At 42.8% G+C, this 26,752-nt stretch overlaps 2 protein-coding genes and 1 long non-coding RNA gene across 3 annotated transcripts in view; 2 read left to right on the forward strand and 1 right to left on the reverse strand.

Annotated features, from left to right (window-relative positions):
- The window catches only part of LOC307200378, a 557,860-nt gene that overhangs the window by 354,929 nt on the left and 176,179 nt on the right, over positions 1-26,752 (reverse strand). The window lies entirely within an intron of this gene.
- On the forward strand, positions 5,288-16,949 carry LOC307200297 (keratin, type I cytoskeletal 12-like). The gene is made up of 8 exons (XM_079948805.1): positions 5,288-6,550; positions 9,232-9,314; positions 9,839-9,995; positions 11,194-11,355; positions 11,885-12,010; positions 14,266-14,483; positions 15,233-15,402; positions 16,567-16,949. Exons 1-8 carry the CDS (start codon positions 6,110-6,112, stop codon positions 16,671-16,673), a joined length of 1,464 nt encoding a protein of 487 aa, XP_079804931.1. The 5' UTR covers positions 5,288-6,109; the 3' UTR covers positions 16,674-16,949.
- Positions 21,049-26,752, forward strand: part of LOC307200397 (uncharacterized protein) — a 29,280-nt gene continuing 23,576 nt past the window's right edge. Inside the window, exons 1-5 of the mRNA XM_079948938.1 lie at positions 21,049-21,687; positions 23,207-23,289; positions 23,455-23,611; positions 25,856-26,017; positions 26,106-26,231. Of these exons, the coding sequence (XP_079805064.1) occupies positions 21,136-21,687; positions 23,207-23,289; positions 23,455-23,611; positions 25,856-26,017; positions 26,106-26,231 (1,080 nt within the window). The 5' untranslated portion in view covers positions 21,049-21,135. The remainder of the gene's footprint in view (positions 21,688-23,206; positions 23,290-23,454; positions 23,612-25,855; positions 26,018-26,105; positions 26,232-26,752) is intronic.

Below are 26,752 nucleotides of genomic sequence, written 5' to 3' on the forward strand. Positions count from 1 at the left end.
TGCAATACTAAGAGAAAGTTACCAAAAAAAACTAATAATTGAAGGCAGACCAATTATTATCTTTAAAGAAATACCAATCAGGCTTCTGCGTAAAAGAGAGGGGTACAAACAGTTAGTAAATACTTTGAAAAAGAACGGCATACAACATAGATGGGAGTTCCCTGAAGGGATTTCCTTTTTCTATAAGGAAAAAAGATTCAAGATTACTGAAAGCCAGGAAGTGGGTAAATTTCTGCGTAGATATGAAAAAGATCTTGGGAGGATGGAGGAGAGATATGGAGGGGAAAGTGGAGATACTGATGAGAGAGGAGGCCTAAAAGAGAAGGTGAAGGGGCAGAGGGAGGAGGGAGTGGAGGGAGAGGAGGAGGAGGAGGAAGGAGAAGGGCAAGCAGGGGGGGAGGAAGCGGAAGAGGAAGAAGAAGAAGCAGAAAGCAAAACCACCCGAATCTAAATTGGTAACCCACTGGTTTATTAGTAGACAAACGAAGCAATGAACCTAAAAATCTTAACATGGAATGTAAATGGTATGAATGAAAAAACCAAAAGGAATAAAATTGTAAGTGTCTTGAAAAAGAAAAAGTTGGATGTAATCTGTATACAAGAGACTCACGTAACTAAAAAGCATAAACACATTCTGATAAATAAGAAATTAGGAGTAGAATTTATAAACTCCACGGCAGAGAAAAAAAGAGGAGTAGTAACATATGTCAATGAAAAATGGGAACCTAAACTGATCTACAAAGATGAGGAAGGGAGGATATTGGGGGTGCAAATTAATTTCCAAGGGGAAAAACTAAATGTGGTAAACATATATGCCCCAAACTCAAACAAATTAGAATTTTTCAAGAAATTAGAACAAATTTTAATAGAATTAGAAAACAACAGGACGATACTATTGGGAGACTTCAATGCAGTGCCAATACCAGAAATCGATAGACAAACGGAAAAGAAAAAACGAAACCAAGGGAAGCTACCGAAATCATTTGAAGATTTGGAAGAAAACATGGACTTAGTAGACATCTGGAGACATAAGCATCCAACAGAAAAGCAGTTCACCTTTTTCTCAGAAGTACACAAAAGCTGGGGCAGAATAGATCAAATCTGGATTTCGAGGGAACTTACTTTAAGATCTATAAAATGTGAAATCCTACCGAGAACCCTCTCTGACCACAATCCGACAACATTGGAAATAAAAGGTATATCACAGGGGGGTTTTAGATGGAGGTTGAACGAATACTTATTAGATAGCAAAGAAATTATTGAAAAAGCTAAAACAACCCTAAAGGAATATTTTGATCTGAACCTCAATGCAGAAACAAACATAGAAGTAGTTTGGGATGCCAGTAAGGCTGTTCTAAGAGGTTTCTTCATTCAACAAAACAATTATAAGAGGAAAATAAGACAGCAAAAGAAAGAAGAAATTCTTGGACAGCTAAGAGAGTGTGAGAAAAAATTAACAGAAAACCCAAAAGATGAACAAAACATACAAACAACAAAAATATTACAAACACAATACTCATTACTAACAAACCAAGAAATTGAATGGAAAATTAAGTTAATGAAGCAAAAATATTTTGAATCAGCGAACAAAACGGGAAAATTATTAGCTTGGCAACTGAGAAGAAGGCAAAAACAAAATGTGATAAACAAAATAAAGATAGAGGAAGAAGTGACAGAAGACCCAAAAAGAATACAAAAAACATTTCTTACATTTTATGAGAAGCTATATAAGAAAGAAGAGGAAGATCCAACTCAAATAGAAAAATATCTAGAGGACTGCAGAGGGAAGACCATAACAGAAGAAGAAAGAACTCAGTTAAATAAACCCATAAAAATAGAAGAAATCCAGATTGCGATAAAAAAAATGAAATTGGGAAAGGCCCCAGGACCGGATGGCCTATCTGCCAAATACTATAAAGTTTTAGAAAATCAACTGATACCAGCGCTTTGTGATACTATGAATAACATCTTAAGAGGAGGAAGAATACCAGAGTCCTGGAGAGAAGCTCATATCACGTTAATTCCTAAACCGGATACGCATAAATTGAGTATTAAGAATTATAGGCCGATATCCTTATTAAATAATGATTATAAAATCTTTGCAGATATCATGGCGAATAGATTGAAAAACTGTTTAGTAAATTTAATTCACAAAGACCAAGCAGGATTCCTCCCAAACAGGTTTATGAAAGATAATGTGAGACATATCATAAATATAATTGAATATTTGGAAACCAATAATGAAATACCGGTGGCGTTGATTTTCATAGATGCGGAAAAAGCGTTTGATAATGTTTCTTGGTTGTTCCTAATAAAATCTATGGAGAAAGCAGGGATTGAGGGCGAATTTATGAAAGGAATAGAGGCAATATATTCAAGCCAATCGGCCAAATTGATTATAAACAATAACCTTACAAACTCATTTAAAATCGAAAAAGGAACAAGACAGGGATGCCCTCTCTCCCCGCTTTTATTTATTATGGTACTAGAAGTGTTAGCAAACAAAATAAGAACAATTCCAGAGATCCAAGGAATTAAAGTAGGAATGAAGGAATATAAACTAAAAGCCTACGCAGACGACTTAATGTTATCCTTGGAAGAGCCGCAAGAAAGTATTAGCAAAGCGCTGGAGGCATTGGAGGAATACGGCAAGCTATCCGGTTTTAAATTGAACAAATCAAAGACAAAAATGATGATCAAGAATCTGGGAAAAGATGAAAGAGAAAAATTAGAGAGACAATACGAAATCAAGGTGGCTAGAAAAATTAAATATTTGGGCATATGGCTCACACCAAAAAATATAAATTTAATCCAAGATAATTACTCGACAACATGGAAGGAAATTAAAAAAGATTTAGATACTTGGAACAGAGTTAAACTCTCGTGGATGGGTAGGATGGAGGCAATAAAAATGAATGTACTCCCAAGAATGTTGTTTCTGTTCCAGAATATTCCAGTGATCAGAGGCCCTAAAATATTTAAAGACCAGCAGAAAACCCTTTCGAAATTCATATGGCAGGGGAGAAGGCCAAGGATTAGATTTAAATTACTCACAGACCGAAAGGAGAGAGGGGGCTTTTCAGTTCCGAACCTAAAATTATATTACGAGGCTGCCTGCCTATGTTGGGTTAAAGACTGGATAACCCTAGAAAATACCGATTTATTAGATTTAGAAGGGTCTAACAATAGGTTCGGCTGGCACGCCTATCTGTGGTCAAATAAAGAGAAGGTTCACAAAGGGTTTTCAAGTCGTATTATTAGAGGACCACTGTATGAAGCTTGGGAGAAAAATAAAAAACTTTTGGAATGGAAAACACCTTGGTGGCTCTCCCCAACAGATATCCTAATAATCAAAAAAGTAAACATGGAAGAGCAAAGACTGACATATGAAGACCTATTGATAAGATCTGAAGGCAGCTGGAAATTAAGACCATACGAAGATCTAAAAGGAAAATTAGCAGGCTGGTTACAGTACCATCAAATAAATGCATTATGGACAGAAGATAAAAAAGTAGGAATGAATGAAAAGAAATCCAAATTCCAGATTGAAATAATTGAAAACAAAACCAAATTATTATCTAAAATGTACAACATATTACTAGAATGGGATACAAAGGACGAAGAAATTAAGAAGGTCATGATAAAATGGGCAACGGACCTGGGACATAACATAGAATATGAACAATGGTCAAAATTATGGAATGATGGAATAAAATTCACGGCAAGTGTTGCAAGTAGAGAAAACCTAGAGAAGATGATATATAGGTGGTATATAACACCAGTAAAATTAAACAAGATGTACAAGACCGGAAATAAGGCCTGCTGGAAATGCAAAATAAAAGAAGGTAATTTCATACATATGTGGTGGACATGCGAGGAGGTCAAGAAATTCTGGAATTTGATTTACAACGAATTAAAAAAAATATTCAAGTACACATTCCCTAAAAAGCCAGAGGCCTTTTTATTAGGTATTATTGGAGAAGAAATAAGGAAAGAAGATAAAACCCTGTTTCAATATTCAACAGCAGTGGCCAGAATATTAATTGCAAAAAACTGGAAAAGCACAAATATACCAACGGTGAGGGATTGGCAAACAAAATTATTTGAATTTGTCGAATTGGCAAAAATGACGCAAAAAATTAGAAATCAAAAAAATACAAAGTTAATTGATGATTGGAATAAATTTATGGTCTATATTGAAGGAAATTATAGAAACATACCAACTATAGCAGGTCTGTTATAAAACTTACGATGTATAAATCAGTAATCAATACCAGCTGTAGAAGATGAAATTTTTAAATTAAGAAACCCGAAATCAGCAGGGAAGGAGGTCAGTTTGTGTATTTAAACTATGTACTTAAATTTGTCATGTACATTAGTTGTTCTTTCTTTTTTCTTTTTTCTTTTTCTTATCTTCTTTTTTGTACGATGTGTAGTTGTATTTTTCTTTTAATTTATTTCTCTTTTGTGTATGTTGTAAGAGAAACTCAATAAAAAGAAATTAAAAAAAAAGAGCTACATTTTAAAAGGGTATGGGATGTTGAGCAGGTCAACCAAAGGCCTGGTTAAAAAGGAACGTTTTTGCCTGGCGCCTAAGGTGTATAATGAAGGTGCCTACTTCCCTGGGGAGAGCATTCCACAGATGGGGTGCCACTGCAGAGAAGGCCCGTTCTCATGTTGCCACCCTCTGAACCTCTCGAGGAGGGGGCACACAAAGGAGGGCTTCAGATGATGATCTCAGGGTCCGGGTAGATTCATGTGGAAAGAGGCAGTCTGTGAGGTATTGCGGTCCCGAGCCGTTTAAAGCTTTATAGGGCAAAACCAGCACTTTGAATTGGACCCAGAAGGTAATTGGTAGCCTATGCAGTTGGACCGGGATTGGTGTAATATGCTTAAACTGTCTTGCTCCGGTAAGCAACGTGGCTACTGAATTCTGCACTAGCTGAAGTTTCCAAACCTTCTTCAGAGGCAGCCTAGAAGCCAAGGTGATCGAAAGAAGCTGAGGGCTGAAGAGAGGCGACAGGAGGTAGTTTATCACACACAGCATAGTTAAACTATGGAATTTTATACAAGATGTTGGGATGACCACCTCTGTCCTGTTCTCATAATCTTCAAGCAGGACCTGAGTGCCACAGAGTCTCCCCACCTGAGATTCCCAGCAACAAGTACACACAAGAATAATGATTTTGTCATACTGCCTTATCCTGGGTGTATGTATCTTTTATTTTTTCTTAGGAACGCCTAAGTCTTCAAGCTGACTTGATTCAGCAAAAGCGATCTCCTCAATCGTCCTACATTTCCATCACGAAACCATTAGTTTCCATTTCCCAAGTGTTCCAAAGCCGGTTTGATCAAGCAGATTCTTTAAATATGTTTCATTCACTGGATCCTTGACAATTTGAGAGCAAAAAGCTTCAGGAAATCAAAGCAGCGCCTTGTGAGTTTAGCCTTAAAACGCGGTGCTTAAAGAAATAATGAGAATATCAAACTTCCGCGTCAGAAAAGTAGACAGCTGAGACAGCTGAGACAATTTCGCAGGGCTAATGCAAACTGCATAGTTCTCTCTGCACCGCCCAGGGTGAGGAAATCGCAACACGAGGGAACCATCCTTGAAAAGCGGTTTGCACACCCCTCTGCCACAAAAGAGTGTTGCAAGTGCGAGTGTGAAAAAAAGTGGGTAGGGACCCAAAGAAATATGTTTATAATGATGGGCTTTGAAAACACACAGAGAGAGACGGCGGTGGGATGGGAGGAATTACTCAACCTCGCTGAAAAGATGGTGGTGATGATGAATGTTTCGGCCAGGTGACATCCACCCATTCGCCATCTTGGGAGTGGGGTGGGAGAAGACTCACAAATGGCCCAGGGGGCAAATGAACGCGATGGAATACCGGGCCAAGTTATTAATATCCATCAGTCATGAAGGTTTGAAATGATAAATCTTCCAAACAAACAATGCAGCAATGAAATGACGTTCCAGCGAAGGAACACACCCTTAACAAAGTCGGCATATAAAACCTTGATGCTCTTCTGACTGCTCAAGAAAACTCCCCTTGGGTGAATCTTCTGCTTTTCTCCCCGCAATCTTGCTTAAAACTTCCTTGAGATCATGTCTTACTTTAGTCGGGGATCTAGGCAGGTTTCCTCCTCGCGCTGTGGCCGGGCCTCTATAAACCTTTCTGGCTGTGGAGTGCATGCCTTGGGTGGAGGGTCCTTCAGCGCAGGGAGTTTTGGTGGTGGGGCAGCCTGGGGCACGGGGTCAGGATGGGGCAGCCTGGGAGGTGGGGCTGGGGGCTGCTTCCAGAGCTACAGCTGTGGTGGCGCTGCCGGCAGCGATGGTGGGCTTCTCTCGGGAGGGGAGAAAGAAACCATGCAGAACCTGAACGACCGCTTGGCCTCCTACCTATCCAAGGTGCGGGCTCTGGAGGAGGCCAACAGCGACCTGGAGCTCAAAATCAAAAGCTGGTATGAGAAATCAGCGTCGCACGCCGACGGAGGCCTCCGCGACTACAGCAAATACCACACCACTATTGAGGACCTTCGAAATAAGGTGAGCAAGACTTGGGAAGGGAAGGGAGTAAGGCTGGCTAAAGATGGAAGAGAGGTAAAGGTAAAGGTAAAGGTAAAGGGACCCCTGACCATTAGGTCCAGTCGCAACCAACTCTAGGGTTGCAGCGCTCATTTCGCTTTATTGGCTGAGGGAGCCAGCGCACAGCTTCTGGGTCATGTGGCCAGCATGACTAAGCCACTTCTGGCGAACCAGAGCAGCACACGGAAATGCTGTTTACCTTCCCACCAGAGCAGTACCTATTTATCTACTTGCACTTTGATGTGCTTTCAAACTGCTAGGTTGGCAGGGAGCCAACCTGGAATGGATTAATTCGTTTTGCATTACTTTCTATGGGAGAGCGCACGTTGGTTTTGGAACGCTTTGGTTTTGGAATAGACTTCCGGAACAGATTAAGTTTGAGAACCAAGGTACCACTGTATATGTTCAAAGCAGCATTATACCACTTTAAAGAGTCATGGCTTTCCCCCTAAAAATCCTGGGAGCTGTAGTTTGTTAACTGTGCTGAGAGTTGTTAGGAAATCCCTATATCAGTTTTTATCGGTGGGCTATTGGGCTGCTGAATGGAAAAAAATAGTGGTGTAACTGATTTCTGATAAGCACATAGAGTGCCAACAAGACTGAGTGTATGTGTGGGGGGGAGGGGGGCTCATTTAATTTCACTGCACACAGGTGGTGTAGTGACAATAAAAGTTACATTATTATGATTATTATTATGATTATTATTATTATTTCCCCTCAAAGAGCCACGATTTCCAGCATGGTTTAACAATCAATCGCTGTTCTTTCCAGGGAACTCTGGTATTTGCAGCTCTGTGTGTGGAATAAAGGTAAAGGTAAAGGGACCCCTGACCATTAGGTCCAGTCGTGGCCGACTCTGGGGTTGCGGCGCTCATCTCGCTTTACTGGCTGAGGGAGCCGGCGTACAGCTTCCAGGTCATGTGGCCAGCATGACTAAGCCGCTTCTGGCGAACCAGAGCAGCACACGGAAATGCCGTTTACCTTCCCACCAGAGCAGTACCTATTTATCTACTTGCACTTTGATGTGCTTTCAAACTGCTAGGTTGGCAGGGAGCAGGGACCGAGCAACGGGAGCTCACCCCGTCAGGGGGATTTGAACCGCCGACCTTCTGATCAGCAAGTCCTAGGCTCTGTGGTTTAACCCACAGCGCCACAGAGGTGGGCAAATATGTCTCTTTTGACTTCTCTCAGTTTCCTATTTACCCTGTCTTAAATTCACCAGCGAATTTCACCTGAGAGGCACATTCTTCTGTAATTTTACTTAATGTATATTCATTGATGCATATGCTAGGATAAAGTGTGCACAAAAATGCATATGTTTGTGAAAATAACAGGGGGGGGATATGTTTTCTATCAAGGGAAATTAAACATATGCAATTTTATGCACACTTTACACCAGTATATTTGATGAAGTGTGGTTGTCAAAGGATGTCTGTTGTTTTGGTTCACTTGTTGTTTCCGAAAGTGAAAATTCGCAGGTTCGCCTTTAAATGTGAACTGAATTGCAATCAAGCTTGCCATAATTTTGTGATTATGCAAGTCGGTCCTACTAAAGCTACTACTGCCTGTCTATGAGATTTATGAAGGGGGAGGGTATTCTCTTACAGATCTACAGGCTACCTTTGCTTTTTATGGCGTCTCTCCACTCAGAGCAGACCCATTGAACTGAATGGACCCAAGGATGGGAGCCAGTGTAAATTAAGCTGGTTTACGTTAAGCAGGTGTTAATGTCTGCCAGATCCAAGCTCCATTCAGAAGTGGCCTGTGCAATGAAGACTCCTAATCTCATGGTTGTGGGTTCAAGCCCCATGCTGAGCAAAAAGATTTGACCCTTGTGGTCTCTCCCAACTCTACAGTTCTATGACTCTATGAAAGCAAGCCCTTAGAAGAGAGTTGGATTTATATCCCCGCTTGCCAGGTTAATGTAGGCCAGGTTCTCAGGTCACGTGACCATGCTTAGGATCCAGCCTAAGTCCCCCTCCTGTCTCACCTCAACCCCAGAATGTCACTTGTTCAGGGTTTAGGCCAGCTGAAGGACTACTGGGCTCAGCTCACGGAGCTGGGTCCTGGCAAACTGGTATGTGGGAGATACAGAGGCCATATCTATGGCTCAGCCAGGATCAGGTAGTTAAACCAACATAGCCTGGCCAGGTAATTGAGAGCCAGTGTGGTGTAATGGTTAGAATGCTAGACTAGGATTTGGGAGACCAGGGTTCAAATCCCCACTCAGCCGTGAAGTTCACTGGGTGACCCTGGGCCACAAAGTCTCTCAACTTAACCTACCTCACAGGGCTATTGTGCGGATCAAATGGGGAGGAGGCGAAGTCTGTTAACCAGCTTAAGCTTCCTAGAGGAAAGGTGGGATGAGAATGTAATAAATAAAACAAATTCAGCTTTAGGATTGTGCCCTTGATCATGTCAATTCAGAGTAAAACTCAGCCCAATGCCCCCTCATGTGTTTTAACGATGCAGTTACTCTTATTTTTAATCTTTACGTTTGTTTTAGAATTTTTCTAGCCGCTTTGAGCGATTTTGCTGGAGGGGGAGAAAGAGGGATGTAATCTTTTTGTGTAAATAATATAAATGATTTGCTTTTTGTACTTCAGCACCTCTTCCTTTTTCTATCTCCCCCTCCAATGCAGATCATTGCTGCGAGCGTCACAAACGCCAGCATTATCCTGCAGATAGACAATGCCAGGCTGGCTGCAGATGACTTCAAAATGAAGTAAGTTTGAACCCAATCAGGGTATCCGTGCTATTTTTCTTTTTTAAAAAAAAGAGGTGCTGGATCTCACCATGAATGCCTTCCTTGTTCTCTTATCGTGGCAATGGAGCCCACCTGAGAGGTGCCGAAACTGAGCTCCAGAGAGTTCCAGCCAGTGCTTTTTTTCTGGGGGGACGCATACCCCTAAACATTTTGTGAATCTAAAAAATTAGTTTCTTCTCTAGCATGGTGAATTGCCAGTTCCATTGATGGCCTCATTCCCTGTCATTGTGTTTCCCAAGTCTCAGATTGAATGAGAGTACCCCCAAACATTTTTAAAAAAGAAAGTACTGGTTCCAGCTGGGGGGGGGACCTGTATATACCTAATTTTACTTGTAAATATGACCAAAACAAACAGCCTGATAAGCAGAGTCTCAGGCTTCTCAACACAATGACAAATAATTGGCCAAGCCAATGCAATAGCCAAAGTTAAGTACCTGAGCAAGCTAAGCACTTTAAGAAATAATAATAATTCCTCTTCAAAGGTATGAAAATGAGGTGTTCCTCCGCCAGAGCGTTGAGGCAGACATCAATGGCCTGCGCAAAGTCCTTGATGAACTGACTCTGTCCAGGAGCGACCTAGAAATGCAGATTGAGACCCTGACTGAAGAGCTGGCTTACCTCAAGAAGAACCATGAAGAGGTAAGGCAGCCATCTTGCTTAAGCAACTGACAGCATAACTCCAGGTGTTGTTAGGGGGTTCCAGAGCTCCTGGACTTTTGCACTGAGCCCCAGGTGTCCTGTTCCATCCTGTTCCCTTTTTCGTGAACTTGTCTTGTTTTGAACTTTGATAAGTTAAAGGTCAGCTGGGCACACCTCAAAGCACAGCAAGATCCCAGCAGTCCACTAATCTTATGTTGCCCAGAGGCATCTATGCATACACAGTTTGCATATGCTGACCTAGGCAAATTTGTTTCCTGCCCCAGTGCCCCAAATCCTCTCTGTATTTAGCAAGTCCCCTGGTACAACTTGATCAGTTAGCGATCCAAAATGGTTGGATTTAGGGAGTGTTCAGTGCTGATAACAATAATGATACCAAGAGGTGCTTCACTGAACAAAAGCTCAGCAGCTTACAGGAGGTGTGAGAAAGAATAAAGGCAAGCAAAATTGGTTTCTGAAGGGTGATCAAATTCCTCAGATTTGGGACAACCTATTCCTTTTGAGCCTCCCTCCCCCCCTACTCCTACCCTCTGAGCTGGCACTTTTCTGGCAGTGATGCCTCCTCCCTGCTGGTTTTCACTGTCTGCCTGTTTGCAGACAGGCAGACAGTGACAGTCAGACTTACTTCCCTGGGATGGGGAAAGTTTACGGGAACCCAAATGCCGAGCTTATCTTGATTGATGGACTGATTGCATTTATATCCCGCCTTCTTTCTTCCAAGGAGATGAAGTTTGTGTACGTGGTTCTCCTCCTCCTCATTTAATCCCTGCAACAAGCCTGGGGAGTAGTAGGTTAGGCAGAGAGGCAGCGACTGGCCAATGAATATTCATGTTTCTAGGGATGCAGAAATGCTGCCTGTGTAGATGAAGTCAACGCGTTGCCATTGTGAATATGCAGAAAATGACTAATCAGTGTGGATATGTATTACAACCAGGATCAAGAGATTGTGCCTCTGATTACTGGTTGGTAGGGAGTAGATATGAGAGAAAGAAAATGCAGATACAAGAGAAGGAAAATGCACAAGTTCTACTAATGGGCTTCCCCTGGATAGGCTGGGACTCTGTTCCACCATGATTCTTCTTATGTTCTCAAATGTACCAACTGAGTTTTGGTCCTGAGGGGTGTTTTGTTTTGTTTTTGTCACTTTCTCTTTCCCTCTTCCCTTTCTTTCTTCATGTAGGAAATGAAAAGTTTGCAAGGCGTGACCTCCGGGAACCTCAACGTTGAAATGAACGCTGCCCCAGGAATTGACCTAACTACCCTCTTGAACAAGATGAGGGCAGAGTATGAGGCTCTGGCAGAGCAGAATCGCAAGGATGCTGAAACCTGGTTCGCTGAAAAGGTAAACGAAAATGCAGGGATGTGTCTAAAAATCAGCAAGCTACCAGCAAATTTTTTTTAAAAAAAAGAAATGAAATGAAATGAAATGACATTTGTCAGTCCAATCGTCTCATTTCCTTGATTGTGAAACAGCTGAAACATGCTCATTAAAATAAGGCAGCAGATTACCACTGTGCAGTAGTTCCAGGCATAACAGAACAAGAGGCTTCTGCAGGTTTCGCAAGTGCATGTCTCTCCACGGTTCCCTGGCTGCTCATTCCCCCCATTACCCTTTAAATGCAGCTTTTGTCCTTCCCTGTAAAACTCCAAATTCTGCAGAAGAAACCTGGAGAAGTCGGAGGGTGTATAAGATGCACTTCACATGTACAGAGTGCCCTACTCTTATGCTTTCTGTTACTGGGGTCCATTATACCCGGAGTTCTCATTTTACAAATGGCCGGGTAGAGCTGCTACGTTTCTGGAAAACAGAATCAATTGCTCCAACCACGTTTCCGTCATTTGAATACTATACTGTTATTGAATTATTGCAGAGTAAGGAACTGAACGTGATGATCAACGTGAGTGCCATGGAGACCAGCACCAACAAGAATGAGATCACAGATTTGAAACGCACCCTTCAGGCTTTGGAGATAGACCTAACATCTCAACTTGCTTTGGTATGGGGAAGAGATCTCTGCCAGATAACATAATCGTGTTTGAATGATTAAGACAAACATCTCCGTGAAATATACACCTCCCTCTTAAAAGGCTAGTTCAGGAACAAAGCTAAGTCACATTAAGCATTTTGAGAATGAGCCTAGTTCCCCACCCCAAAGAAACCCTTGTGTCCTTTGAAACTTTCACTCCTGTTTCATTCAAACCTAGACCTTTATGTAATCTTCATTGTGATTAATGAAAACAAGTCAACTTCAAAGAATAATTCATGAAACTGGCTTGTTTTCACTAACTTTAGTTAAGATTGCCTGCTGTTTAGGGTTCCAATGATACACACAACCCCTGAACCCTCTTCATAATTTGTTTACATACACAAGTGGTGAAAAGGGCTTAAGCTGGTTAGAAGTTATCAAGAGTCCCTGGAAATAACATTCTTTATTTGCCTTTTCATTGCAAGCTGCTAGCTATGACAATAAGCAACTGGAATGACCACTGGGTTGTCTCCTTCTGCAGCAACTTGCTTTCTCTGAATGGCGAATAATCTTAGCGATCTCTCCATTTTAGTCATGTTGTACCAAGAATGACAAGACCTGAATGCCATCTCACTGGGTACACTATATATAAACACTAAAAGTGCAGTGCTGAAAATTTCTCCTCCATCCTCTGTCAGTTAATGAGAAAAGAAATTGGAACCAAAAACCAATTGTCTTGTGAATGAAGTCAGGGAGTTTGATCTCCTTACCTTACTTTTGAGGTGGCTGAAAGATGCTTGTGAATAGTTTTTATTTCATTCTACAAATCGTCTCACCAGTGGTCTGCACCCTGCAGCCTCCCCAGGTGCCCAGACTTCCATTAAAGTTTAATAGGAATTCCTCCAATGGGGCTTTGTCAGTTCAGGAAGCATGGGCAGCCAGGGAGGCTGCAAATCATTAGAAAAATGTTTGAACAATGTTTATGTGGGGGAAACGGCATACACCATCCTCAGGCCCCTCACAACGAGAAGGTAAGCTCAAGACTGAAATTCTAAAGAAATTCCCAAGCGCATGAGGAATTAAAGCAGAAGCTTCTTTTGCAGAAGAACAAAACTCACGAGATCCGTTTGGAGGAAAGATTTCAGCACAGCACGAACTCCTATAGATTATTTATTTAGTGGGTTTTATTTTGAGCCTCCTCCTTTCCAAGGGCCCAGGACAGGTGGCAACGTGTTAGAAACAAAGACCTTTTGAGCACAGCAGCCAAAATACAAAGAACCACACAGGTAGCTTTGTGCGATTTGCAGGTTTGGGCTTGAGTTATTCACAAAAGGGTCAGCCTTCATGTTAAATCGTTTGTACTTTTAAAAAAAGCAACACCAAAAACCTGACCTTTTTTTTTTATTCTGAAGAAGCCACAGGGTCCCAATTCAAAACTTGTTCCTGTGCCAGATGCGACCCTGTGCCACTTTATTGCTGAAACTCACAGGAACATAGGAAACTGCCTTCTACTGAGTCAGAACATTGGTCCAACTTGCTCAGTATTGTCTACACAGCTCCCTTTCAGACAAGAGTTTTGGCTAGCCCTACCTAGAAATGGCAGGGATCGACACTGAGCCTTTCCACGGGTAAAGCATGAAGTCTGCCCTTTCCCCTACTGCAAGGAGCACCTTGGGGGACAAATAACTGTGGCAGGGAACTGGTCTAGGGCCCCCAATGCAGACTGCGAGTCCATTCCAGATTGGCAGCCCTTGCCTGCTTTTTCTTAGCCATGTAACTTGCTCTCAGCAGCCCATCGTGCCACAAAACAAAGCACTTTTGAAGCCGAGTTGTTTCAAATATAGGTTTGCATTTTGGAACAGGATTCTGCTGCACAAAGAGAAGGAGATCAAATTTTTCAAAACCCTTGAGCACACCAAACATAGCACTTTAGAACTGTAACTGAAATCTAGATACTCAAACGATACCATCGCCGGGTCCGTACAAGCAGAGCTTAAGTGCTTCTTTTTTAAAAATAAATAAATATGTGCATGCAAATCAATGCAAATACATTATTGCTCTTGCAACTTAATGGAATTGGTACATCTGGCAGATAGATTTCATTAGGTACACAAGATAAGAATGACTTAGGGGCGTGGGCATGTGTCTGAAACAGGCTGGAATTCCTTAGCAGTTGTCATCCTCCCAGGACACTCTGGGGTGTGGAAGCAACCTTTCAAAATGCTGATGGCCTAAAACATGCCCTATGTGTTACGTTTGTGTTATGGCACCCTTTTCCCTCTCAGAGGCAATCGCTGGAAGCCACCTTGGCAGAGACGGAAGGCTGCTACTGTGCCCAGATCTCCCAGATGCAAGGGTTGATTGGCAACGTGGAGACCCAAGTACAACAAATCAGGGACGACATGGAATGCCAAAATGCAGACTACAGGCAGCTGCTGGATATCAAGATCCGTCTTGAGAATGAGATTGAGACTTACCGGCATCTGATCGATGGAGAAGTAAGGTAGGGTACAAAAAAAAGAAGAAAAAAGAATCACCAGGCAAGAAAGGGATCCGCTTTGCAACCCAGGTTTGCCATAAACCAGTGACAATAAGGAGCAGCTTACTATCCAAAAAGGTGTAACATTATCTCCTGTGGGGCAAATCGGCTGCACTTCAGACGCGCTTTAAACTGGCATGAATGTGCAAAGCACATTGAGTAGAATTGCTTTGCAAGCAAGGAATGAGGGATCTGTGGCCCGCCTCCAGGCAGTGTTGGACTTCAACTCCCATCATCCCCAGCCAGCACAGACAGTGTTCAGGGATGCTGGGAACTGCAGTTTAACAACATTGGCAGGTCCACAAGCTCCCTCGCCCCTGGTGTGTCAAGGCATCAAGCCCCATTATAGTTAAACATACTAGAACCTAGGTGTCACCCAATGAAACGGAATGGTGGAAGATTCGGGATGGACAGAAGGAAGGACACCTGTGCTAGAAAATAAACTATTGCCGGTGGCGATGAGCCACTGGTCTGACCCAAAACTTGACTCTGGGTCTCCTGCTTTGTTAAAGGCCTTTGTGCGGTATACCACACCCCCCCAAAAAAAGTTTTTATTCACCTACTATTTACTTTTGTTTGGGTTTTTTTTAATGTTCACATTTTGTATTTTTATGTTGTGAACCGCCCTTGTGATCTTTGGATGCAGAGCGGTATACAAATTGAATAAAATAAATAAGCAAGGGTAACACAAACAAACCTATTGCCTATTGCAGTGCATCTGGATACGGAGGTAGCAAAGATCTGGGATCAAAAAATGTGGGGTCTGCAACAGCTGCAGGATTAAGAGGCTCAGAATCTGCTACAAGAGGCACTGGGTCTGGCACAGACTCCAGTGGCAGAGGAACTGCAGGTGGGAGCACGCATTCTGCATCCAAAGAAAAAGGTAAGCATCATTTTGGGGGGTGTCTTTCTATGTTATTAATAGGTTGGGGACTAAGACCAATTTAACATCCCGCACTCAGTACATTTTTTCTCCCCCTTCCATTTCAACAATGCAAAGAATTCTCGGGTTAGAAGCAATTATCTATGTACCTCATCTATGAACAGAATTCCCGGGTGCAAGTTACATGGCCCACAGACAACTGAGACTCACTATTTTCAGAAAGGGCTGGATTGGCTCTGCCAGTGTGTTTGCACCACACTGGCCTCCACTTCCCCTTGCCCCAAAGCTGTAGAGATGCTGGCGATGAGAGGTCAGGGAAGTGCCATCCCCCACCCCCACTGCCTGCAACTGTCTGGAAATAACAAAAGCTTCCAGTTGTGCTCATAGACTCCTCCTGGGTTGGATGAAGATTTCTCATTTTAATATATTTTAAATATTTCAGTAGTTGTTACAGCTAAATCGTAGATCTAACATGAACCCACTTGATCTACTCTTTCCTAACTAACATGTTAATTGAAATTCACTTGTTTTTTGAAATTTTCACTTCTCCAAATTAGGGGACAGGTGCATGCCAGCGTGACTCTTGCATTTGTAATCGCTAAATTAATTGAGTCGGAAAAGACGCTGAATAAGTGCTAAATGTTGTACCAGAAAGGTGCTCAGCCCTCTTGGTTGTGAGTCCTGGAAGAGCTGCTCCCTGCCTTGCAGGCCTTCTTCCCCCTGGCCTGGGAGGGTGGGGCCCGGACTGACTCCAGCTACAAAAGCTGAGGCTGCTGAACAGACTCTTGGGCTGGGGGCGTTGCTCAGGGAGTTTTATTGAAGACAGTTGCTGCTGTTATTGATATTATTTTATATATCTTTATTTTATATCATCTTATTATTTGTGTGGAAATTGTTCGATTTGCTTATGAATTCTTTTTATTTTTTATGACTCCTTTTGCTATGTTGCAATTAAGTATTTTTTTCAAGTTGTTAACTGCCTTGAACTTTGAACGACAGAAAGGCAGCATACAGATTAAATGGTGTATATATGCATGCATGCAGGTAAGTGCTCAGATGATGGGGCTTTGTCATTCAGGTAGATACCATTCTGTTAAAAATTCTGTCCCAAAGAACGTTTGGCACAGGCATTTCAGCTACTTGTTCTTTCTTTTGTCTGTTCAGAATCAAAGAAAACGAGAGTGATCAAAACCATCATTGAAGAATTAGACGAGCACGGGCGAGTAACTTCCTCCAAGGTTCAGTCTGTTAAAGAAAGCACGGTTATATAAACATCAAGATTTTATCCAGAAACACTTTTCTGCTTCTGGAAATGCTGCGGCGCAAGAAGAATGAGTGTCATCTTTCACATTAATGTGCCAACATACTGAGAAGCCAACAAAAATATTTCCTTTCCTTAATTAGCAATCTGTTTAGATAATTCTCATTGCTCTCCTTAGAATTCTCTTACAATAAAAAAGGTTCTCTTCTCTAAAGTTAAATACAGCTTCTACTCCTGCTGCTACTTTTACTTGATTCTTCTTATATAAAGGTATTTCAAGACTTGATTTTGTGGGATGCAAATATTTTTTTTTCTCTCTCTCTCTGGGAGAAACTAGTCACGCTAAGGCAGGATGCAGGTCTGCTGCAACAGCTTCTGTGCCAGGACTTCGGGTTGTGGGTGAGTTTATCACCAAGCACTGTGGAGAGTGTATTAACTCATGGTCTGTGTGTGTGGTTTGGGAGCTGCACGGCCAGGGAAAAAACAGTGCTGTCCAGGGTTGTAAGGACTACAGAGAGAATAACTGGGTACACTCTTCCCACCTTAGATCAAATCTATGCTGCCAGGTGCCATAAGAAAGCTGCAGAGATAGTGCAGGATAGTACGCACCCCGGAAATGATCTCTTTCAGCTTCTGCCTTCTGGAAGAAGGTATAGGGTTATAAAGGCCAGGACTAGCCGCCTGAGAAACAGTTTCTACACAAATGCAATTCTGGTTCTAAACACAGCATAAGAAGTCTCTATAGTATATTGTATTTTAAAATGGGGTTCCAGAGTTTTTAGGGGTTTTTGAATGTTTTATGTAGTTTTTCAATTTCATTTACAGATAGGTAGCCGTGTTGGTCTGCCATAGTCAAGACAAAATAAAAAAATTCCTTCCAGTAGCACCTTAAAGACCAACTAAGTTAGTTCTAGGTATGAGCTTTCGTGTGCATGCACACTTCTTCAGCACACTTCGTATCTGAAGAAGTGTGCATGCACACGAAAGCTCATACCTAGAACTAACTTAGTTGGTCTTTAAGGTGCTACTGGAAGGAATTTTTTAATTTCAATTTCATTGTTCTGTATGGGACAATGACAATAAACATATCGTATATCGTATATCATAAGCATAATGCCACTGCTTGCAGCCTTCCACATGTATTGGGTAATCCAGACCCTCAGTGGCACCTGATGGAAGAATATTTAGAGAGGCACAAGCCCCAACCTCACTGCAAGAGCTCCACTGCCCCCTTCCAGTGCACCAGTACAGTCGTACCTTGGAAGTCAAATGGAATCCATTCCGGAAGTCCGTTCAACTTCCAAAACATTTGGAAACCAAAGTGCGGCTTCTGATTGGCTGTAGGAAGTTCCTGCAGCCAATCGGAAGCCTTGGAAGCCCCGTTGGACGTTCAGGTTCCAAAGGGCATTTGCAAACTGGAACAATCACTTCTGGGTTTGCAGTGTTCCGGGAGCCAAACATCCGATTACCAAGGCACTCGGGATCCAAGACACGACTGTATTGCTTTTCCACACTGCAGCTTTTCGTAATCCAAGTGAGCTCCCCACACACACACACTTCCCAGCAATCAACGGTCTCTGTGGAATTGCCCTGGGGCTGATTCACACTGAATGCGGGCAGGTGCCCTTCTTGTACTGAGCAGTGCGAAGTTGTTAAAAACGGAGAAAACAGCTTTATTCAGATTCACGACATGCTATTAAGGCATCATTAAAATGAGGAGCAGCTGTTAAACACTGAGATGCGATTGTTACATGTCATTAGGACTGAAGCAGATTAAAGGCTGTCGACTCAAATCTTTACGGGTGCAGAAGGAGTCAAACACACGCTTATCGTTTTGAAAACACATGTAGGTGCGCTGATCAGCACACAGCTCTCTCATCATCTCCAGGATGTTTATCCAGAGGAAGGGAGGAGGGAGAAGCCTCTTCTCAATAACTAGATGTGTTTTGACTTGCTAACCTTCCTCAGCAGCATAACTCGAGAGGTGTACACAAATCACAACGGAGCAAATCATCTTATCTTCCAGGCTCACAAATATCCGTTCACTCCCTTGACAGAACAGCGCTTACGGCAAACCAGATGTCTTCATTGCAAGTGCATATCGCAGTTCAACGTGCCACAGCCCACCTGGGCACTCATGGCAAACGTTTTGAGCCACAGGCTCACCACACTGCAATTTGGGCTTCAAGATGCATGTTGCAAGCTGCTTTCACTGTGGTTGCCTGGGCAATGGCCCTCGGCCTGCAGCTGAGGGAGAGGAACGGGCCAGAGCAAAAGAGGCACTAGATTGCTGTGGCTTCTACTCACCCTGCTGATGTTGTCACTTGCTCACCCTCCAGTAGAAATAGGCCAATCTGTCAATTTCTCACCGTTTCTCATTTTTACAATCTTAAGGGCGGTTCTCCACTTTTCCACATCATTTTGCAATATTTTTTTTCAAGGAAAATGTTTTAGTGCAAAGGAATCCAAATATATGCATCTTTGTTCCCAAACTGCTTTGAAAAGAAGTAATGGGAAAATAGAATTGCACAGATTTCATATCTTTCAATGGCACTTGTAAAGTTACTCCCCTATATGGGTTGAAAGCGGTGCAGGTAGAGGTGGACTTTGACCAGATCATCGCATTTCTCTCAGTTTCTCTTTTCTGGCAATCTTACATTCAGTTCTCTACATTTGTGACATCAGTTTGCATTTTTTTTTAAAAGACCTCATGAAAATTTGTCAGTGTTGTAGTGCCAACTTATCATAATATAAGCATCTTTGTATGAATTCCCCCCCCCCCCATATACACATTTGTGCAAAACAATTTCCCCTAATATAATGCATTTGTGGTGGGGGGAGGTTCACTAATATTTATGCATTTCTACGCTCAACTACAGTGGTACCTCGGGTTACAGACGCTTCAGGTTACATACGCTTCAGGTTACAGACTCCGCTAACCCAGAAATAGTACCTTGGTTTAAGAACTTTGCTACAGGATGAGAACAGAAATCGTGCTCCAGCGGCCCAGCAGCAGCAGGAGGCCCCATTAGCTAAAGTGGTGCTTCAGGTTAAGAACAGTTTCAGGTTAAGAACGGACCTCCGGAATAAATTAAGTACTTAACCCGAGATACCACTGTATATGCAATTTACTTGGCTGGAGCTCCACATCGCAAAATTCGGAGAAGTATGAATTTAAAAGGATGCCGTGTTTCATTTTGCCATCTTTCTTTCCCTCAGTTGTACTTTCTGCCGAAGATCTTTGTGCAGCCCATTTTCACATTATCAAATGGGGGGGCTGATAAGAAAGTGCCATTTCTAGTTCTCAGATTCTGGCCCCCCAAAATGCGAACAAATATCTCAGTCCCACAGATATCCGCAAACCCTTGAAAACCACTCGATTATTGTTCAGCTAGGAAATGCCATCCAAACCACTAAGCAATGCGATCATTATTTATCAATGCACAAGAGAATATGTTTAGGGAAAAGGAGGAAAACTGCATTGAAGTGAACGCTTTGCGAAATAACAATAGGGTTCGGTTCAATTCCAAGTGCATTGGGACCAGAGGGTGAACCAAAAAGAATAATGTTTACTGGGGGATTGAACATTTTAAAAGCCAAAGAGATGCAAAAGAGGGAATTTGATTGCTTTGTTCTTTTATACGAATGGTGTTCTCAGAGAAATGCTACTAAATCATTATTAGAACCCTGATGATCCATATGTGAATTGACTTGCCCTCTTCTTAATCACAGATTAAAGAGAAATTCTTGAGCTTGCTAGTGTGAGTTTATAAATCCAATCAGCTCCTGGGACTTGCAAAGACAGGCTATAAAACAAATTAAGTTCTCAGATCAAAGTGGGGGTTTTTTTATTTAAAAAACAATAATCTGAAAAGCAATTAATAAATCAAGCAATTGGCAACTTTGAACCAAACCGTGACAAGCTATCTGAGATCCGTTTTTCTACTAGATTAAAACAGTATACAAAAGAATCCTCCCAAATTTAAGAGTTTAGTGCTTGCTTCGTTGATACATGTCGCTTTGCTTGGCGTCCTCTTTCAGTTGAGAGAGATTTTTGCCTGGGGGCTTGAAATGTTGAACAGAACGCAATATAATAACCAAACTTAAAAGAGAAAGAGGAGGTGGAGAGAAAAAGCCGAAAAAGGGTTTGCTCATCACAATTTCAAAGATAAAAAGGAAAGCAAAACATGTTTTGGCTCCATTCCATCTGGGATTCTGGCATAATATAATAACCCAAGGATACACATTTCTGCAGAGTTGGACCTGGTAACATTTTTTTTTTAATTAGACAGAACAATTATCTAATTATGAAGGCATTGACTTGGCAAAAGGATGCGCTGTGCCAGGATGGGGCGGAAACACACGGCTAACACAGCATATAAGCCTTAAAAGCCCACCAACTCAACGCACTCTTTCTAATCCGCTTGCATTGCTTGTTTCACGGGACAGAACCTTCCTCTTGCTCAAGCACCATGGCTCTCTCTGTCCACACTGGCTCTTCCCGACAGCTCTCCTCGTACAGTGTTGGCGGCGGGGGCGGCGGGGGGTCTGTCAGACTGTCTAGCGGCGTAGGGTTTAGCGGCGGCTCCAAATTTGCCGGAGGTTACTCAGCAGGTGGTTACGGAGGAGGAAGCCTGAGTGGAGGGTATGGAATGGGCTTGAGTGCAGGTCTGGGTGGTGGGTATGGAGGGGGCTTGGGAGGCGGTTTCGGGGGCGGCCTTGGCAGCGGCGGTGGTGGCTTTTCGAGCGGCTTTGTGAGCAGCATGGGTGGCATGGGCAGCATGGGCGGCATGGGTGGCGGCTTTGGAGGAGGGGATGGGGGTCTCCTGAGTGGCGACGAGAAGCAGACCATGCAGAATCTCAACGACCGCCTGGCAAACTACCTGGGCAAAGTCCACGCTCTGGAGGAGGCCAACACAGAGCTGGAGCGCAAGATCAAGGAATGGTACGCAAAGTACAGCACTCCGGACACCAGCCGAGACTACAGCAAATATTTTAGCATCATCGAAGATCTTCGGAACCAAGTAAGTGATAGGGGCGCTTATACAAAGTTTGGTCCACCGAGAACAACTTTCTGTGTTGCATAATTAAGTTAGAATTTATTGCGCTTTGCAATACCTAACAGCCAGTTCGTAAATGTTTCAACAGCCCCTGAATGTTCAGAATATAGGAAAATAGAAAGCTGCCTTATAATGATTCCAGCCATTGACCTCAGCATTGTCTACACTGGCTGGCAGCAGCTTTCCAGGTTTTTAGCCAGAGAACATTCCCAGCCCTACCTGGAGATGCTGGGAATCGAACCTGGGACTGTCTGCATGCAGAGCAGATTGCTCTACCCACTGAGCTACGGCTCCTCCCCATTAAGCCTCAGAGGGAGCATAGTCTGCAATATTCCTCATAGTCTGCAATATTTCATTGGTGAATTGTCCCCCTTGGGCATCTGAACGTTACGTGTGCTTTACTGGCAAGATCTTAATACCCTTCTCAGCCTTAATCTCTGGATATGCGTCACTGTCCACACCCCTCCTATCACGTAATTAAATTTGCAGAGAAATTAAGCGAGTAGTAACCGATTATCATGAAAATTCATCAGCATCTTGGTGCAGATTTTGCCTAATATACACTTCCCTACAAAATGATTTCCCCTGATATAATGCATTTCTATGTGATTTTAATGAATGTGTGCATTTTTCATCATGCTTTCCCCTGCTGTATGCATTTTCGTGCACATCACGTGGCTGGAGAACCGCACTGAAAAATTCAATTAAGTGCAAAGTTTGAAGGACGGCTGTATTTCAGTTTGCATCCTACCTTGGAAAGTGCAAATTTGGTGGATTTGCCTTTAAATGTGGACTCAGTCCAGTTTCTTCCCCCATCCCTAAAAAGGGGGGACATGGCAGAATGCATCAAATTACACATGATGAATTGGAAGTGGATGGGAAGACTTCCCCCCTCCACCATCACCACTTTTATAATACCAGGACATGGAAGCTGAATGGTGAGGGATTCAGGAACAGAGAAAGAATTCCATCATACAACACACTGCTATCACAATATGTGGCAAGTGTTCCCAACGGGGATGGTATTAAAAGGGGGTTGGAGAAATTCATGGAGAATAAGGCTATCAAAGGTGAATATTCATGAAAGGTCTATAGTCATTGCCTGCACTCGCAAAGGCTGTGTGCCTCTGTATGCTGGTATCTGGAGAATCAGTAGGGAGAGTGTTGTTGCTCTCATGTCCCACTTTGAGGCTTCCAGAGGCAGCTGGATGCCCACTGTAGGAACTGAAGGCTAAACTAGATGAGCCTTTGGTCTCATCCCACAGGACTATTGTTGCATTCTTCTGGTTGCCTTATGTGACTCCTCTTCCTTCTCCTCCCAATCTTCCTTTCTAAAAATGGTTTGAAAAGAAATGTCCGTGTCACTCCAATCTATGACCTTGGTGTAAAGTGTCCAAGAAGAGGAACTAAGGATAATGGTGATATTTGGTTGTTGTTTTTCCCTAAAAAGTACTGCAGCTATCTTTCCTATGTGTCCTTACAGATTGTTAGACACACCATTGAGAACGCTGGGGTCGTTCTGCAAATCGACAATGCTCGGCTGGCTGCTGATGATTTCAAACTTAAGTAAGCATCAAATTCTGGGCAAGGAAAAGGAAAGGAAACAGAAACACCAGCACCTCTGTTGTACACCTTGCTCCCGCCTCCTTCCCAGCTTTTCGATGGCCGGCAGGAAGCGAGAAACCATAATTGCCACAATTCTGAAATCCCATTCTTACCTTATCATTGAAGGTATGAGAACGAATTGTTCCTGCACCAGAGTGTGGAGAGTGACATCAATGGCCTGAGGAGAGTCCTGGATGACTTGACCATGACTAGGTCCGACCTCGAGTTGCAGATCGAAGGCTTGAATGAGGAGCTTGCCTACCTCAAGAAGAATCATGAAGAGGTAGGTAGAAACATGCTTCTAAAGCTGCTGTGCCACATGGTAGCAAGGAGGAGAGATGCACTTTTATTTATTTATTTTTAAAATATTTATTAAGATTTTTTAAATACAAAAATGCAAAAGTAATAAACAATATAACATATATCATAACGTATTATCAAAACTTCTTTGGACTCCCTCACGTCTCCCGCTCCCACTTGCATCATTACACGACTTTTTCCAGCAATTTATCAACTTATTTACATTCTTAAGTCTTATTCATTTAATTTAGTCTGATAATTCTCCAAAAAGTTTATATTTTCCTCAGTCTCATTTATCATCCAGATTACGTCTAATTTAGTGGTGCTCAGTTGTTTATGATCTGGCATCCTTCTTAACATTCAAACCAAATTACAGTGTTTTTGTAAATAAATCCTGAATTTCTTCCAGTCTTCTTCAACCCTCTCCTCTCCCAGGTCTCGGATTTTGCCGGTCATCTCTGCCAATTCCATATAGTCTACCCATTCTTCCAGTGTGGGTAGATCTTGGGTTTTCCAATGCTTAGCGATGAGTATCCTTGCTGCCGTTGTTGCATACAGGAAAAAAGTTCTGTCCTTCTTTATCACCCTCTGGCCGACAATACCCAGGAGGAAGGCCTCTGGTTTCTTAGGGAAAGTATACTTAAATACCTTTTTCAACTCATTATATATCATTTCCCAGAAGGCCTTCACTCTAGGGCACGTCCACCAGAGGTGAAAGAATGTTCCTTCATTTCCTTTACACTTCCAGCATTTGTTATCAGACACATGGTATATTTTGGCAAGTTTAACTGGGGTCATGTACCATCTATATATCATTTTCATTACATTTTCCTTCAAAGCATTACATGCAGTGAAGTTCAACCCAGTGGTCCACAACCTTTCCCAGTCCTCAAACATAATGTTATACCCAATATCCTGTGCCCACTTTATCAGAGAGATGCACTTTTAGCCTTGAATAGGGGTATAAGAAGGCATCATTCCCCATTCTACTTTGTGTTTGTCGCACGCAGCACTGTTTCCTTTCTGCTGCAGTTCATCTTCTACCCCAAGCTACATTATTCATCTCATGATCCACCATGGCGGGATTAACTGACATGAATCGCATTGTTGTTGTGTTATCCCACCATGTTCATTTCAATGCAAAGGAAAAAGGATGCAAATTGGGCCTAATCAATTCCATATGATAGATGGATTTCCAACAAGAGAACATTGGCAATTTACACTCCCAATTCTGTTTTCATTGGAATTCTCTGACACCCCGACCCTGGAAGCAAATAGTTTTAGCCTCACCAAGTCATATGGGAGAAACAGGGCTGACATCACATATCTCTCGACCCAGGCATGATGATCAGTGGCGAAAGGAAAGCAGAGAGTCAGAGCAAGAAGCTGTTCATCTAAAGGAAATAAAGATGCCTTCTTATTTTGAAATCCTGCTTTTAGAGAAACTGCACTGTATTATTAGTGAAGATGGCAAAATAACATTAAAATAAACAAATGCATTGCTTCAAAGTGGTTAGAAATATATGCAGTGCTGACCGGATTTACCAAAGGGAGTTGGGGAAAGGCTCTCCTAATATTTTTATTTTTAAGCCAAGGAAAATTCCAAAATCTCAGGTGCATCTGCCACCTAGCGTTCAAATGAGCTCACACTGAGACAGAGACAATTCAGAATGCATTAAAAGTGGTCTCAGACTGCTACCATATGGGAAAGTTTGTGCGCTTTCAGGGTACGTTTGCCATGCGTCCAGGTTTTCCCAGACACATCTGGGAATTGGACTGTCAAAATAGTGTCTGGGTGGATTTTTGCCGAATTGGCAAAATATCTGGGAAAACCCAAACGAATGGCAACTAGGGTGATTTTTTTAAAAGAAAAATGCTTTAAAAATAAAAAAAGTCCCACAACTTATTTGGGGGGTGGAGATGTTCCCCCCCCCCAAAGCTGAACTTTGGGAAATATGTCAACCCTACTTTCAGGGCCAGCCCTACAGTTAGGCAGAGTGAGGCAACTTGTGGGGCAAATGGCAGCAGCATCCCTACCCCTGTTGTTCCTCTGAGCCATTCACCTCTGTTTGATGGCAGAGCTGTGGATGCACATGACCTGTTCTGCTAAACTATCCTGCTGCCTCTGCTGTGGTGGAGGATACTATCCCATCACTAGGGATTGTTGCCTTTTCGTGGTCTGGCTCATGCTACATGCTGCTAAAAACCCACTGGGCTTCTCTTGCAGGAACTGATGAGCTTCCGAGGGGTAACCAGCGGAGACGTCAATGTCGAAATGGACGCCGCTCCCGGAATTGACCTGACCAAGCTACTGAATGAGATGAGATCCCAGTATGAGGAGCTCGCGGACAAGAACCGGAGAGAGGCAGAAGAGCAGTTCAACAAGCAGGCAAGGATGGTTCAGAACTCCTCCTAAAACCTTAGGAGATGGCCCGGTTATCGAGCCCACTTAATACTTCTTCTCCTTGGTCCTCCAGGTTGGAGCTCTGAGGCAGGAGATATCGGCCAACGTGGACCAGCTGAGCACGGGCAAGAGTGAAGTTACAGATCTGAGACGCACGCTGCAAGGCCTGGAACTGGAACTGCAGGCTCAGCTTGCCATGGTAAGTGGATCGTCGCAGCAGGAGGAGTTCTTTCAGAGGGTTTGTGCTACAGCTGTGCATATTAGGCTGCTATCAAGATCTCTCCCATGGTAAGGAGGTAAGCCATGGGATTGTAGAGTTGGAAAGGACCCAAAGAGTTATCTAGTCCATGCATGCACCTACACTCCCCCCTTCTAGAACAGCAGTACATTACATAATGCTCAGTTTACTGGAGTCGCTTGATAGCCACAGAATAGGGGCTCACAGAATGAATTCAACTTGAGCTGCAACAAAACTGAACTGCAAGCTTTCACTTTCCATTAGAAACGCAAGCAATCCTGCAAAAAGCGTCATCGTTTGCGGGAATTTGGAATCCCACCTAAGAGAAGAAGCAGTCGGACTCTTTTCCTCATCCATCTGTTTGCTACTATTTTCCAAACTCTCATTATCACTTTGCAAGGCGATGGAGCCTATAAATTTCCATGGCATTCCAGTGAGTGACATTATCGCTCCTGCTGTAGGAGGGGGGAGTCCCAGTGCTG

The sequence above is a fragment of the Podarcis cretensis genome, assembly GCF_951804945.1.
Source record: "Podarcis cretensis genome assembly, chromosome: 13".
Lineage (NCBI taxonomy): Eukaryota > Metazoa > Chordata > Lepidosauria > Squamata > Lacertidae > Podarcis > Podarcis cretensis.